Below are 17,345 nucleotides of genomic sequence, written 5' to 3'. Positions count from 1 at the left end.
ATAATTTGTCAACTACTAGAGATTCTGCTGCATCATTTATAATAGACAGGTTTGGTTCAGAGAAAACAGTGTGAAATTTTATATAAAATCAGCTGTTGTAATGTTCTTTTGGTTTTGTTGTTTTCATATAGAAAAAATAATAAAATAATATTAATTACTCACCCTCATAGTGTTCCAAACCCATAAGTCTTTCGTTCATTTTCTTCAGAACACAAATTACAGTTTTTCTCAATTGCTAAAACACAATTTCTGAATCCTTGCTCCTTTTTCTGAAAACATTAAACACAACACCTCATCTTCAAGCACTATTTACAAAACCTCTGACTCTTCTTGCAAAATGAAACTTTCGCCTCAAAACAGTTTTACTTGTGTTCAAAATCAAACACTGCTCTCAAATCATAGACAAAGTGATCAAAATGATATACACTATCAAGCAGTCAGTAAACAATACACCAAAAAATAGAAAACACATTGTTCAAAACATACAGTTCTCGAAAGATATCTACGGACGGCTATTCTGTTTGTAGACTTACCCGTGACACATTACTGTACCATCAAAATTTCAGGGAGAAGTACATTTTTAATCTTAAAACAAATTTCATATTTGTCCGTCATTGTCTTTTGATGAATGAAAACATCATAGTAGCGCAAAATTGATCAGAAATTACTACTCTGCTTTGCTCTTTGCAATTTTATTTGTTCTTCTTCCTTGTACCCCTATTTTTACAGTACAGTGCCCTGCATCTCACAAACTTCTCCTTTGTCAGTTCTATTGTTTGATACTGTAATTCTTGTTCTTTGTTGATATGAACCTGCAAGTGCAACCAGTAAAATCTATTGAGCATTCAGTACTGTAACAAATGGTACTGTTACAGTAACGATGTTCGGGGCCATATAATTTGTTCATTGTACAGTATACAGCCTACAATGCACTGTACTACAGTATACAATACTAAAAGGGACAAAAATCAAAGGAGTAAACGTGATCAGTGTGCTTCTTCTTGTCTTTGGGCATCATTTGAAACAGGTTAAATCAATTTTGAGTGGTTGTGTTCAACCAATGACATTTGTTCTCTATTTGTATTTGATCATTGCCACTTGTGTTTACCAGTATGGATGACGTGTGCATTACAGTGCAGAATATGTTTTGAGAATGAGAATGTGTTTAGCGTTTTGCTGAAAAGTCTAAGTAAGATCTGCAAATTGTGTTTTGCCATGTGAAATAGTTTAAGGTATTGACAACAGACTGCACAATTAGCTAAATGAGTTCAGGCAACTGAGAACTGTGTTCAGCCAATGGGTTTTAGTGTTTTAGCAATTGAGAAAAACTGTAAGATCTTTTTAAAGAAATCTCCTCCAATGTTGATCCTCGTTCTGCCTTTAACGCGATCACTTTTTCTTTTTCTCTTTTTGCTTTGCACCGATAAAACCTTTGCTTTCTTGTTTTTCTGTGCTGCTTCGGCCATGATTATAACATTTGGCTCACACGTCCGATTTTAAGGAAGTGGGGGTGGTGGTGGAAGTGACGTATATGCCGTAAAGCAGTCGAGTTTTGTAGTTCTCTTTGTTCGCCGGTTACTACCCGAAACCCGAAGTTTAAAAGTACGATTAAAAACGCTACAGACCCCGTCAGGCTATGGCAGACGTGTCAATCAACCTATTGTAAGTCGATGTACCATCACAAGAGACTTGGAAATATATTATGAAGGTTGAAAAGTAACCTAGTGCTGCTTTAAGTCCATAGAAATAATTAAATAATTAACCAAATGAAATGAGTAGAAATTAAATCCAATAGATTATTAAATGAAGCAATATATAAAGTACTGTTCACAAGTTTGGGTATTCATTCACAGTATTCCTGTGATGGCAAAGCTGAATTCTCAGCATCATTACTCCAGTCTTCAGTGTCACATGATCCTTCAGAAATCAAATGCTGATTTTGGTGCTCAAGAAACATTTTGTTGGTAAAGGTTGTGCTGCTTCATATTTTTTGTAGAATTTGTGATATATCTTTATTTTTCAGAATAGAATTTTCTTTCTTGCTCTCCATCTAACCATTTTTTTAAAGTAAAGGGACATTTAAAATCTCTATAAAGACATATCAGCAGAAACGGTAGTCTTCATTTTGGGAGTTGTGGTAAACAGTGCAGGAAAGACTGCAGAAGTGAAAGTCAACTGAGGGTAGATCTCGTTCCCCCACCGCTCTGCTCTCTGCTGCCTGGCACTGTGGTGATCGTCCTCAGCCAACTGCATACCGGCCGGCCTGGCCAGAAGCCCTGAGTTACTTCTTACTGCGTGAAGGCAGTACAGGTTTCTGCACAGCAATGAGCTCAGCTATATAAACCACATTGAAAAGCATTACACAACCCATGTTGCTGCTAATGACAGGTCTGTTTAACCAGGTTTGGTCAAGGTCTTGTTGCAGGAGTATTAGTGAGCTGGCAAACTACGGTGTCGGGTGAGTGACATATAGTAGCCGACCCAAAATTCAGACTTGTGTGTGATGAGAGGTTGGTCACACTTTATATGACTGTCTGTATCTATATGTATAGGTATCAGTCGATATCGATATAATCTTTAAAAACACTAATTATAGTGCATTAACAAGGATAAATGTTGAGCAAATCAACAATTTTTCATACTATACATTATAATCTTGTGATGCCTAAATTTACTTGTAGCATTTAATATACACTACCGTTTAAAGATTAGGGTCATTAAGATTTTTTTTTATATACTTTTATTCAGCAATAACGCATACAATTTATCAAAAGGGAGGATAAAGACATTTCTAATGTTACAAAAGAGTAATGTTTCAAATAAATGCTGTTCTTTTGAACGTTCTTTTTAATCAAAGAATGTTTCATGGTTTCCAAAAAAATATTAAGCAGCACAAATGTTTAACAATAAAAAAAAAATCTTTCTTGAGCACCAAATCAGCATATTATAATGATTTCTAAAGGATCATGTAATGATGATTGAAATTCAGCTTTGTTATCACAGGAATAAATTACATTTTAAAATATATTAAAATAGTTTTAAAAAATTTTTATTTATATTTTACAATATGTTTTTACTGTATTTTTTTTATTAAATACATGATGCCTTGGTGAGCTTAAGAGACTTCTTTTAAAAACAATAATTGAGTTTAGTTTTTACTTTCTTTTTATTTTATTTTTTTATTTTGACTAAATATATGGAATTGTAACTTATCAGTTATCAGCCATAATGGGAAAACAATTATCAGTTTATCAATTTTGAAAAAGATTGCTTAAATCTTTGAATTCCTACATCTAAGATATTTGTTTGTACTCTTGTTTAAGTCAGTGAACATGATTTAATGTTGACATATACTCAATTTTTAAACCTTGAGTATAACTTTTCTTAAATTGCTAAAACTATACTGAAGAGAATATTTTGTCATATGTTCACATCAGTTTATAATTGTGGATTTTGACACTTTTTATTCCATAGTTGTAGTAGAGAGGGGCAGGAAATTCTTGAGGAGAGAGAGAGAGAGAGAGAGAGAGAGAGAGAGAGAGAGAGAGAGAGAGAGAGAGAGAGAGAGAGAGAGAGAGAGAGAGAGAGAGAGAGAGAGAGAGAGAGAGAGAGAGAGAGAGAGAGAGAGAGAGAGAGAGAGAGAGAGAGAGAGAGAGAGAGAGAGAGAGAGGAAGATATGCACTATGTGAACACTCACTAACCACTGTGCAATGGCTCAGACTAATTTAATGTCTTTCAGAGATGTTTCATGTTGCCAGTTTTGAATTTGATACAGCTGACTTGGTATTGTTTTGGAATAACAACCCCTTATCTATGTCCAATTATTCCTGGTGGCGCTAAAGAATTTTATTTATTCAAATGAACAGCATGAATGCTTCAGAACTAGGTTTCTTGACTTGTGTTTTCTGTTTAGCTAGCTGTGGGGTTTTACTCCATCCCCCAGTGATCATCCACCATAAATATACAAAGATTCACAAAATATTCCAGAGAAAAGAATAGTGCTTATGGAATTACATTTGAACTTTTTAGTCAGTTAGTCATATCTTCCTCATTATCGAATCACATTATATTTCCACTTGTTCTGGACTATAAAATGTTGTGCCATCCCACATTTTCAGCGGCGTTGATTCCATTAATTTCTCCCATAGGGATTTCAAAAAAGTATTTGTTAAAGCATTGTAAGCCATAAACCAAGCCAACCAGCTACGAGGTGAATCACAACTTTACAAACTTTGATTTTAAGAAAAAAAAGTTACAAATGTAACAAAAATACAAAGGTACAAAACTGTATATCCAGTGAAGCATATCGAACATCATAATCAAACTAAATACGATGGAGAAATATAAAACTAATAATTTAAAGTTGATCTACATATACTGTATATATTGCGACAAATCTTTTTTTGCTTCTTTCGACTCTCTGATTGGTGGGATTTTCTGTACAGAATCATGGGTAATGTTTTTCACCACAAACTCAGCTGTTAAACACGATTCTTTTAAAACTAAGTTGAAATTATGCAGACTAATGGCTTCAACCTGTCTTTAAAGGTTTATAAGTTATCGTTAAAAAATCAATTTCCCTGTGGAGAAAAATAATGTTTTTACTTCCTGAACCCGACTGTTGCACTGTGTAGACCACGCAAATACGTCAGTTTGGTGCAGCCAGCTGTTTCCAGAATGATTTTAGACATTAGTTTACGTGTAATGGTTTGGTCACGGTGACCACATATGAGGATAAATATTGTTGTATTGTAAATAAGAGTTTATGCTGTCAATTGGGTGTATTTGTGGGTGACATTTAATTATGACATAGTGATTGATTGGACTTAATGGCCTCCTGAAAAGAATCTAATCCTGTTTACGGAGATAAAAAGTAACACTCTTAATTCCACTTGTTGTAGTCACATAAAAGTCAGCGTAACCAATCTGTATAATTGTTTGGAGAGTTTGATATTTACTCTCCCTGCTCTCTTTAATTGTTTACTGGCCAGAGTTTTGTCTTGTGCATAATAATTCCGAGAGACTGGATCCAGGAGGAGGAAGCTAATGTTTAGCGCACAGCTCTGAATAGCAATTTGCTTTTTTACATACTTCTAATTCTCTCCTTTCAGTTGGTTTTCCCTTTTCTCTTTTTGCTTGCTGCCTCTCCCTTTGTCCCTTTCCTTTCCCTCTGTGGAGTTTTTAAAGAGATGCTGTCCAGATCGAAACCTTGTCCTTCCTGATCTAAAATAAACCAACCTTGGGAGCAGAAGGGGAGGGCATATCTGCAGGCTCCATTAGATCCTACCTTTCTCACTCTCAGATGGACTTTGTTTGATAATGTTTTCAAGGCCGCTGTGAATGAAATCAGTTCTGTGCAAAAATTAATTTTTACATGTCCTGATGTTTTGGTCAACCTTTATACAGTGTTACTTTAATAATAGTTATTGACATTATAGATAACATATATATTTTCACTTTTTAGACAACAATATCTTGCTCTGAAACGTCTTAATTCCATCAGAGGAAACCATTTCAACCAAACCACCTTCTTTTACCAAGTAGATACCAAGTACAAACTAAATTAATTCAATAATAAAATACAGAAAACAATCTAGTTAACAAAAATCAAGCATGATTTTCTCAAAATTAGTTTAATAAAAACAAGGAACTACATTTAATCATTTTCACTTACATGCACCAATATAACCAGGCATAGTAATAAACAGCAATATTGCCCTATATTTTTAACAGATCATTTAATGTAAACCTTTAATGTTTTATAAAGTTTAATGTTATCGTTAAGTAAAACTATTAAAAAATATTTTTGTTAATTAAAAAAAAAAGCTTAAATAAAATGTAAATATTAGATGAAAAATTAAATGAAAATTAGAAACTTTGCCTTGGCAACTAACTGAAATATATATATATACATATACAAAAAACAAACAAACAATATATATATATATATATATATATATATTGTTTGTTTGTTTGTTTTTTTGACAAAAGCACATAACAAAACTACTAAATCTTAAACAAATTTTTAAATGAAAACTGAAAAAAAACTTATTTAATATATAAATAAATAGCATACTATAATATACTATAGATAAATATATATATAAATAATGGTGGCACAATGAATCAAATGCCTATGAATCAGACTGTTTGAACTGATTAACTGAATCAAGTTTAAATCACTAAATCGTTAAATCACAGCCACTATTAATACTTCTCATCTTAACACAAGGTTTGAGACAAGGAAGGATTGTGAATTTAATAGTGAAAGTGAAAATGATACCGTGTTCAAAAAATGTAATGGCCAAATAAAACCCCGTTCAAATAATTATGTCATGATACATGCAATATTTGCTTGTTGCATTTACTGCATTTGGTGCTTTGCTCTAGAAATGCAAATCTAGATCTAAAATGTGTATTCTTGTTCTGTTTTCCAAGTGGATATAATTGTGCCGTTTATGATCTTATTATTTGTAAATAATTTGCTAAGGAATTGTAAGATTAAAATGTTTTCCTGTCTTATCTCACAGTGGACTGCTGACTTCCCCTCTGCCAAGTTCTTTCTGCTGGAGGATGCAGTGCTGCACTTTACTCGTTTAATGGACAGGTTGAACGAACGGCATCTCTACCAGCCTCCCCTGTGCGACGTGGACCTTGTACTGGTGTCCCGTTGTACATTTTCCGCCCACAAGTGCGTGCTGGATGAACACAGACCGAACTTCCAGGCCCTCCTCTCCCAGAGTCAACCACTGCACTGCATAAACCTGGCCTTTGAGGTGCTGAGCATCCAGATCCTCAACCTTATCTATATCTCCATCTTTGGAGTGCTACAAGTGGCCATTGTGCTCCAGATGAGTGATTCCTGCCACAAACTACTCGGCTCCAATGAGATGGCTGACACAGACGGGCAGGGCACGGCCTCGTCCAATCAGATGTACAAGATGAAGGAGATTGAGAAGATGTACACACAGCAAGGAAATGGTACTTTCTCATTCCTTGTAGAGGATAGTGGGGTCAGTAGGGAAATTACCCAGACACATTCATCTAGCATCCACTCCAGCCCTCAGGCAAAACACTTCTACAAAAATGATGACAGCAGAGGGGGAGTGGCTTGTGGAGGAGGGCGGGGCTTGTGCAAAATGGAGGGAGGGGCCTGTTTCAATGAAGCGGGAGCCCAGGATGGTTCTGTCTCTTTTAACAGAGAGCAGATTATTGTGGAGGTCAATCTTAATAACCAGACATTGAATGTTTCTAAAGGGTCAGACGGAAAGGGCATCACCTCAAGTACCTCATCCCTCCGTGTTCACCGTCGCACTAGTCCTCCCGATGCGGAGGAGGGGAAGGAACAGTCTGATAATGAAGATGTTGACGAGGACAAAGAAGAATATGAACAAGGAAAGGAAGAGATGGAAAATTGCAGTGATGATGAGGAAGATGAGGATGAGGAAGAGAACAAGCTCAACATTCCAGAAACAGGACACACCAGCATGGGAAGACGGCGTGCCACAAGAATACTAACTGGCACAGATGCCGCCATGAGACAGACACTAATCGACTCCACACTAGGGGAGGGGAGGAAGAGGAGAAGAGAGCAGGAGAGTCTGGGGCAGAAGGTGAAGCTCGAAGAAAAGCAGCACTTTTCCTGCAAGAAGTGCCCTCGTGTTTTTAACAACCGCTGGTACTTGGAGAAGCACATGAACGTCACACACAACCGCATGCAGATCTGCAATAAATGCGGCAAGCGCTTTTTACTGGAGAGCGAGTTGCTGCTACACCATCAGACAAACTGTGAGAAAAACATACAGGTACACACACCCGTCTGCATGCACATGTTAACAAGGTCGATCTATAAGGGCAATTCTTGAGCAGCAAATCAGCAAATTAGAATGAAGGATCATGTGAGACTGAAAGGGATATTTGACCCAAAAATTTAAATTCTGTCATGATTTACTTGCCCCTCATGTTGTTCCAAACCTGTATGAGTTTCTTCCTTCTGTTGAACACAAAAGAAGATATTTTAAAGCAGTGCTTCTCAACCTTCTCCTGCAGGGAGCCCCAACAGGACATGTTTTTGTTTTCAACCTGAAATGGCACACCTGATTCAATTAGTCAGCTACACATTAAGCCTTTGAGCCTTTAATTAATAAGGTGTGCCATTTCAGGGATAAAACAAAAATATGGCCTGCCAGGAGGTCCCTGCAGGAGAGGTTGAGAACCACTGTTTTAAAGAATGTTGGTAACCAGACAGTTGACTGTAGCTATTGACTTCCATAGTATTTATTTTCCTACTATGGAAGTTAATGGGTGCCGTCAACTGTCTGGTTACCAACATTCTTTAAAAGATCTTCTTTTGTGTTCAACAGAAGAATGAAACTCATACAGGTTTGGAACAACATGAAGGTAAGTAATGACAAAATTTACATTTTGGGTGAAATATCCCTTGAAGACTCGAGTAACGACTGCTGAAAATTAAATTTTTCCTTCACATTTTACATTTTAAAATATACTGTATTACAATAGAAAAAAAGTTATTTTTGATTGTAATAATATTTCACAATATTACTGTTTTAGCATATTTTTAATCAAATAAATTCAGCCTTGATGAGTATAAGAGACAAAAAAACGTACTATTTCCTAAATGTATTTTTAGATGTAGATCACCATCATCTAATGCTCACTTCAAGTTAATCATTTAAAACACTAAGAATTTATTAACACTGTTAAATGCAATTTTTAGCAATAATCAAAATGAATATTAATCTTTCGTACTGTAAATTATAATGCTGTGATGCCTAAATTCAATTTTTGAGTTATTACTGATTATTTTTTATTTTATTTAGAAAAAAATAGTGTAGAATTTTAATATCAACCATTTATTTATTGATTATAACATGGTCATAACATGAAAATAATTATCTATTTGTCAGTTTGTCGGTGTACACCTAGTTTTTATCCACCAAAAATAGTATAGACCTGTCAGCTTCTTATAACACATTTTATCATGTTTAAAGATGGATTATGTGCATTCTCTTCTGTACTCTGCTATGAGTGCATAATGCAGAGCAGAATGATAAACCAGAGAGTTGGGATGATATATAGGCACAGACTGTATTAGGGTGCGGAGAACAGCTGTTTTCTGCCATTAAAGCAGGTCTGCCAGGCCATTTCCACCTCCAACTCAAACTGGGTCTAAAACATCCAGCACCCATTTGTCTCTGCTAATAAGCACTTACGGGGAATTCAGTGTAATTAAGGAAATTGTGCTGTTGTGTTTAATTTGGTATAAATGAATTTTAAGTTAGAGGTGCCCTTTGCAATATTCAATCTTTATTTAGCTTGTGCAGTTCTTGGTTCTCTCTCAGAATAATAAAATCCTGTTATGTTTTCCATCAAACCCTAAGGGAAAGCTGTTTAGTCTAATGCCGTTCATTCAGATCCTCTGATCTTTTGTAGTGCGTGACTTGTGGAAAAGCCTTTAAAAAGCTGTGGTCTTTACATGAACACAACAAGATTGTCCACGGATATGCCGAGAAGAAGTTCTCTTGTGAAATCTGTGAAAAGAAATTCTACACCATGGCACATGTCCGGAAACACATGGTTGGTGAGTACTGGGTCAATTACTGTGTCATTCTGTCATTATTTAGTCACTTTCATGTTGTTCCAAACCCGTATAAATTTTTATTTCTCCTAGTTAGACAAAAAGTGATTTTTGAAAGAATATCCTGGACACTCTTTTTCAGTGTCATCAAACTGATTAAGGACTAAAGCTATGCTTACTTTGTCTAAGGAACAGATTGAAATTTAAGTAATTATTCACTGAAAATCTTGACACATACACCTTTACATTGAAAAAAAAGATTTTTTAAATAAAACAAAAATCTTAAATTGGAGTACGGGGTAACAGTTAACAATAAGGTCCCATTAGTCCCATTAATGCATTACCTAACAATAAACAACGCATTTGTTACAATATTTATAAATCTTTGACTTTTACATTTAACGGGTTTAAATTCATATTGCACGTCGTGCACAGTTGCCCTAAAGCCACCGGGGGGACAGTTGCACCTGGGTTTGGGCCCATCATCGCTGCTTGCAGCTATATTTAATCTTTGTTCACCGTAATTGATAAAAGTACAACTATTTATTATTTAGTTCATGTTAGTTCAGGTCGATTAAATAATATTAACTGGTGCAACTTTTGATTTTAATAATGTATTAGTGAATGTTTAAATTAATATTAACTAAGGGTACGTTTACACGACAACGATATGCTTAAAACTGACAAGTTTTTCCTTGTACAGACGACACCATTGTCAAAGCGATCCCCATTCACACGGATCCCCAAAACGGCTAAAAACGTTGTATTCTGCTGCCAGGCCATTAGATGGCGATGAAACACTATAGACTGAACACGTAATACGCATGTGCATGACGTCATCGTCTTCAGACATTCTCGTTTTTTTGTTGTTTACACGGAGACCGTTTTCAAAGGTTTGCGTTTTCAGACACCCAAAACACTGTTGTCGTGTAAACGAACGGCCAAAACGCATAAAAAGTTTGTACATTTTTAGTTGAAAACGATGTCGTGTAAACAGCCCCTAAGATTAATAAATGCTTTCGAAGTTTAGTCATTTTACGTTTAATTCAATGTGTTACTCCCCATTTCTTTGTAATTATTTGTGACATTTATTTGTAAAAAAAAAATTCAGCGTAGCTATCCTGAAAGATGTAGTTATGTACAATTTGTGAATGAATCACTCTTTTGAGTCACTCTTTTTGAATCAGTTATCTAGTTCACAAAACTCTTCTAAAGGATTCAACCTCAAACTGTGTCTCAATTCAAGACCCTTATTTTCTGGCAACAGGCCACATCTTGATACTTTATCCTCATTTTAACATCAAACTATACCTCCACCTGCCACAGCTAGGTGGCAGTCAAGATCCTGCTTAATACAGCAGCCCTGTCTAATGCACAAAGACATATTGTGGTGTAAATTAACCGTCAGGCAGAGGTAATACAGCCCACCCTGGCCTTCATACCGTACGGTACTTTCATCTTCTGAAGCTTGATCTTCCCAGAGCTTGGTCCAACACAATAGTGAAATACCCAGCTCTGTTTTGAGCAGGGGAAAGAGCCGCTGTGACCTTGCCTTACCATCCAGAACAGACTGAGCCGAGGACAGAGGCTGTATTGTTTAATCTGCCCTGACAGCAGAGAGGAAATATCTTATCTAAAAGAACTTCCTTCTACCAGAATCCACTCAATTGTCCACAGGGTAACAAGTTACACTTGCTCATCTAACACTGACAACTGAGTAAATGCAGTAATGATGCAGTCTTATTTTACACAAAACCACGTCACAATCTCACTCTAACCTTAACAACTAACACTGAGATTTGTTAAAGATGAAATTAAGCTTTAATTAGTTTTTTATCAGTTTATATCAGTTAAGTATCTAGTTCAGTCACGAAACTCTACAGGGCGCAGGCTGATTGGCCTCTGCTGATCCTGCAGCCAATGAGATCGCTCTGGTTAATTTTTCCTTTAAGCTATTCCTGCAGCGCGCTATCAGAGTTCCTCTGAAACCCTCCACTTCCCCCAGCTCCACCTGCCTAGATCTGCAGCTAAAGCATCATTTCTTACATGCTCACAGCAGTGTGTCTGTGTATCTATTAGCAGTAACAAGTCCATACTTGCTCTGCTGCAGCAGCGAAGCAGATCTAGTTCGGAAAGACCAAATATTAACATTGACATATTCAATAACATGCTAGAACTATTCCAAGAGTCGTCATGATTGAACTGTTACTATGAAAGCAAACATGAAAGCATTTCTTGAATTTTGGTTGTTCATTGCAGCTCATACTAAGGACATGCCGTTTACTTGTGAGACGTGTGGGAAGTCCTTCAAACGCAGCATGTCTCTTAAAGTGCACTCTCTCCAGCACTCTGGAGAAAAGCCCTTCAAGTGTGAGGTGAGTTCACTTATGTGGATTATCAGTTGTAGGCCAGAGAGATTCAGGTATTTCATTTTTGTGTTTTTCACAGAAAAAGTCCTTTTCCCTTAAGTTTACACTTAAGTGTCCTATCAGTGTGTTTTTAAATGTTTTTGAAAGAGGTCTCTTATGCTCACCAAGGCTGCATTTATTTAATCAAAACAGTGATGATGTAAAATATTTTTACAATTTAAAATAGCTGTTTTCTATTTTCATATTTTTTTTTAAATGTAATTTATTCCTGTGATGTCAAAGCTGAATTTTCAGCATCCATCACTTCTGTCTTCAGTGTCACAAGATCCTTCAGAAATCATTCTAAGATGCTGTAACATTTAGTATTATTAATGTTGAAACGGTTGTACTGCTTAATATTTTTTGTTATTCAGGATTCTTTTAATGAATGGAAAGTTCAAAAGTACAGCATTTATTTGAAATAGAAACAGATTTTGTAACATTATAAATGTTTATTGATTATGCATGTTTACTGAATTAAATTACTTTCTTTCACAAAAACAAATCATATTGACTAATCACAAATCATAATCATCGGACATGTTACCTTAACACTTGACAACCAGAAAGTGTCAAAATACTTCTTAAAGGATTTGTTCACTTTTTAAAAAACTTTTGCTGATAATTTACTCACCCCCATGTCATCCAAGATGTCCATGTCTTTCTTTCTTCAGTCGAAAAGAAATTAATGTTTTTGATGAAAACATTCCAGGATTTTTCTCCATATAATGGACTTCAATGGTAGCCAAACGGTTCAAGGTCTAAATGACCGTTTCAGTGCAGCTTCAAAGGGCTTTAAACGATACCAGACGATGAATAAGGGTCTTATCTAGCGAAACGATCGGCCATTTCAAAAATAAATAAAAAAGTTAAAGTGTTATAGGCACAAATGCTCGCCTTGCGAACTCTCCTGTTCGAACTCGTTCATCAAAATGAACGAATCTTTTTTCGAGTCATTGACTCGTTCATCAAAATGAACGAATCTTTTTTCGAGTCATTGACTCGAAAAAAGATTTATTCATTTTGATGAACGAGTTCGAAACAGGAGAGTTCGCAAGGCGAGCATTTGTGCCTATAACACTTTAACTTTTTTATTTATTTTTGAAATGGCCGATCGTTTCGCTAGATAAGACCCTTATTCATCGTCTGGTATCGTTTAAAGCCCTTTGAAGCTGCACTGAAATGGTCATTTAGACCTTGAACCGTTTGGTGCCCAGCAAAGTGCATTATATGGAGAAAAATCCTGGAATGTTTTCATCAAAAACATTAATTTCTTTTCGACTGAAGAAAGAAAGACATGGACATCTTGGATGACATGGGGGTGAGTAAATTATCAGCAAAAGTTTTTTTAAAAGTGAACTAATCCTTTAATTTTGAACAGCGTCCAGTATTTATTGTTTTATCATTTCAAACATTTTTTTTTATGTTTTGGTTGAAATATGTGTTTGTGATATGTGTCTTAAAAATAACTATTAGCAGAGGAATATAGATGTTATTTTATAATCTACTGTATCTGATGCCGCTACTATGTTGTAGAACTGCAGTGAAAGATTCCAGTACAAATACCAGCTGAGGTCACATATGAGCATCCATATCGGACACAAGCAGTTCATGTGCCAGTGGTGTGGGAAAGACTTCAACATGAAGCAGTACTTTGATGAACACATGAAGACCCACACTGGTAGGAACCACCACTTTGGCACCTGGCACCTAAACACAGTCAACACAAATCTTGATTAGATATTATTATTAATATTTCATATTAGTACAAATTATTGTAATTTTATTTTATATAAATAATATATATACTGTATATATAAACTAAACTGCCTGTGTGAATGCACACTAAGTTCTTTAAAGGGGTCATGAACTGGCTTTTTAAATTGTTTTATATTGTTGTCTGAGGTCAACTTACGACGTTCGCTTGGTTTTTACATTCAAAAACATCAAAATGAATAAGTAATAGGCTATTTTCTACCCTAGTTTTGAGCCTAGCTCAAAAACGCTCGGTTTTTATGGGCGTCTCGCATTGAAGACTTGGAAGTAAACGCCCACTGCTGTGAGTGGATAACAGTTTTGCATATTATAATGAGTTTCGTCTAATGCGCGAATCGGTGGGCGGGGCTACAGCGGCCGTGTTGAAGTAGGCGTTGATCTTCTTCTGCGGGGGTGGTGTTTTATCCTCTTTGTCGTCATAGTTCCCCACTTTGAAAAACGAGTCGTTTGCTGAGCCTGGTGTCAATAAAAGCTTTTATTGGACTAACAAGGACGTTTTCAGTTCTGAAACTTACAGGATATTCTTATAATTTGATGACCTCTTAGATGTCAAAAGCTCAAGGAAAATTTGATTTCTCAGTTCATCACCCCTTTAATCTTTTTATCTGTTCCAGGAGAGAAACCATATATCTGTGAGGTCTGTGGAAAGAGCTTCACGAGCCGGCCCAATATGAAAAGGCACCGCCGCACTCACACTGGCGAGAAGCCGTACCCCTGTGACGTCTGCGGACAGCGTTTCCGTTTCTCCAACATGCTCAAAGCCCACAAGGAGAAGTGCTTCCAGGTCAACAACCCCATGGTATCTGATACCACCAACCTTCTGGGACTGGACCCCACGTCAACTGATATGGACACACCAGCCAATCAGTTACCCAGCCACCCCATGACCCCTCCTGGAGAGGCATCCAGTCTCCACCAGGTCAAGTCGCTCTCGCTTCCCTTCGTTCACTCTATCGTAGGTCTTCCCTCTCCCCCGACCCTGTTTTCCACTGAAAGGGTTAACTCCGGTAACAACTAGTTTTTTAAGGTTCCTTTGATTGTTTATTGTCTGAAACCCAAAGCTCGCAGTAGCTCCCCGTGAGCTTTTTGATTCACATCTGATGTGAATCACTCTCATATGGGTTTACAAACATGCTGAGCGAGGTCTAAGACTTCCGGCAGGTGTTTGAACAGTGTGCAACACTGAATATTCTTTTTAAACTGTGCAAATTTTCACTTATCTTATTCTCATAGAGATATTTTATATACTGTGCAAATAAGCTTCTCATTTTACAGAAAGAAAACAAATGTTCTCTTTTTTTTTTTTTTTTGATGTTTGATGTATTTTTTTGTGAGCTACAGGATTAGCAGTTAGCACTGCATTTCTGCACTTCACATGCTCTCGCCATGGCCTCCGTGATTTTGCCAAGTAAGACATGTTCCCTGGTTCTAATCCTAAACTTGACTTAAACTGTAAATCTGATTGGTTGATTGGAAAGTTGTTCCAGGATCAACAAAGATGTTGATCCAGGAACATGTGGTATTTGGTGAAATCACATTCACCCTCTTGCTGTAGTCGTTCATGCTTTGTCCGTTGAGATTCCCATTAGCTGCATTGATGTGTATTGCACTCACAGCAGAGGGCGCTGTGGGACGTGAGCATTGCGAACTTTCGGAATAGCTCTTTAGCCAATTAAAATGTAGCATAAATATGTCCCCCTGCCATAACCAAATCCAGATGTATCGCAGTAACCAAATCCTGTTAGCATATGTTATAACTGAATATGAAATGTATAATCACTCCAGCACCTTATTTTTAATCGCAGATGTATTTATATTGTCCTGTCTTCTTCGTATTCTGAAAGTTTAACGTTTTGCCACATGAGGTCCTCTGATATTTGCAGAGGTTTGTTTTGTGAAGCGTCTGTGCAGGGCACAGATTGGACGGTTGGTTTGTATCAAAGGTTATATGTAGCAAAGGCACTTGAGAAAACCTTTATTATTTTTAAAAATCCCAAAGAAGGATGCTTCGCAATTCTTTTTCTCTCTAAAATATTTTACAATTTTCAGAGCACTTTACTCTCAGTGTTGGCCATATGTGTAATGGCAAAATCTGAAACGCCTAAACCACTCATGAGTGTGAAATGGAGTGTGTTTTATTTACATGGAGGCAATATCAAACCTGGATGAGCGCCAGGGTATGTGTGGTTCAAAAATATTTCTGTTGAATGTCTGAAATGCTTTATGGTACACAGAACAGGTTTATCCACTATTTTTTTACAGTGATTTATCAGTCATCATTAATGCTTTCACTTATTTTTTTCACTTCACACTATTTTTGCGGTAGTTTAAAATGACAGCGGGCCTGAATAACTTATAGAAAGTGAGGGCTTCAGTATAGTCAAATGATGGAAATCATGTTGTTTTGTACCCTAAAAATTTAGCAAACTATTAGACCTGTCTTCTAGGACTCATGTACGCTGTAAGATGGTCCTGTTGAGAGGCCACATAGAATTTGAAATTCTAAAATTATAGACAATTTGTCACAATTTCCTTACCCACTGTAGAGAGGATTTTTATAGACAAAATATAGTTGAAGAAAACACTCTAACAACTCTAGGAGCAGTAAAATGTAGTAGCTATAATAGGTATTATCCTATATAAACATTTAAATATATATAAATATACACACACACACATTTACGATATATATAAACATACATAGTCTGTAAATAAACTCTGTCAGTTTCTGTTTAATCAGTTTTCTTTGTTTACATTCTTTGTAGAGTCAAATGAATGTGGTGAGATGCAGAGGCCAGCACTCATGAAAGAACTTGCATGATGGAAATAAGTTTTTATATTGGGAATAAACTCTAGAATTTTACCTTCTTACCATCTTAAATATTACCATACCTTGTTCACAGTACATCAGTCATGTTTCTGGGTTAAGAAAACGCAGCTTAATGCAAGTAACGGCAAGTGGTTTTAAATGGTATGTGTTTCTTTAAGAAGTTTCTGAAAGTCCCGGCAGAATGGTCAGTTAAATGTGGAAGCTTGTTTCTGCCATGGAATAAAAAAAATAAAAAGGTAAAAACGTCTTTTTATCTCACCGTTCCAAGAAAAAAAGTCTGAATTGCGAGTTTACTGTATCTGTCAATTCTGAGGGGGGGGGAGTCAGTTTGTATCTCAGAATTGCTACTTTATCTCGCAATTCAGAATTGTGAGATGAAAAAAACGCAATTGTGACATATAAGCTTTCAATTACGAGAGAAAAAAAGTCAGAATTATGAAACAAAAAGTCACATTTACCTTTTTTTTTATTCTGTGGCAGTTAACAAGCTTGCATAGTTAAAGGAACGGTTCACCCAAAAATGTACATTCTGTTCTTGTTATGACTTTATCCCTTTACAAAAGGGGTTAATAATAGCAGAATGCTCAAGCTGCTACATGAGGGCGAGTAAATGATGACAGCATTTACATTTTTGTCTAAACTATACCTTTAAGTTTGGAATGGAATTGTAGAAATTCTGGAATTAATAATAATAATAAACAGAGCATAACATGCTAGGTGTACACTGTAAAAA

The 17,345-nt window shown here is 36.2% G+C and overlaps 1 protein-coding gene across 1 annotated transcript in view; it reads left to right on the top strand.

Annotated features, from left to right (window-relative positions):
• zbtb47b (zinc finger and BTB domain containing 47b) overlaps positions 1 to 15,220 on the top strand; it is an 86,362-nt gene extending 71,142 nt beyond the window's left edge. The window contains exons 3-7 of the mRNA XM_056248872.1: positions 6,531 to 7,805; positions 9,454 to 9,601; positions 11,858 to 11,973; positions 13,543 to 13,687; positions 14,397 to 15,220. Of these exons, the coding sequence (XP_056104847.1) occupies positions 6,600 to 7,805; positions 9,454 to 9,601; positions 11,858 to 11,973; positions 13,543 to 13,687; positions 14,397 to 14,800 (2,019 nt within the window). The 5' untranslated portion in view covers positions 6,531 to 6,599 and the 3' untranslated portion in view covers positions 14,801 to 15,220. The remainder of the gene's footprint in view (positions 1 to 6,530; positions 7,806 to 9,453; positions 9,602 to 11,857; positions 11,974 to 13,542; positions 13,688 to 14,396) is intronic.
• The last annotated feature ends 2,125 nt before the right edge of the window (positions 15,221 to 17,345 follow it).

Source organism: Rhinichthys klamathensis, unplaced genomic scaffold, assembly GCF_029890125.1.
Source record: "Rhinichthys klamathensis goyatoka isolate OS25496 unplaced genomic scaffold, OSU_Roscu_1.1 h1tg000059l_1, whole genome shotgun sequence".
In the NCBI taxonomy this organism is placed as follows: Eukaryota; Metazoa; Chordata; class Actinopteri; order Cypriniformes; family Leuciscidae; genus Rhinichthys; species Rhinichthys klamathensis.
The sequence above is the reverse complement of the archived record's forward strand: the minus strand, read 5'-3'. Positions and strand labels throughout refer to the sequence as shown.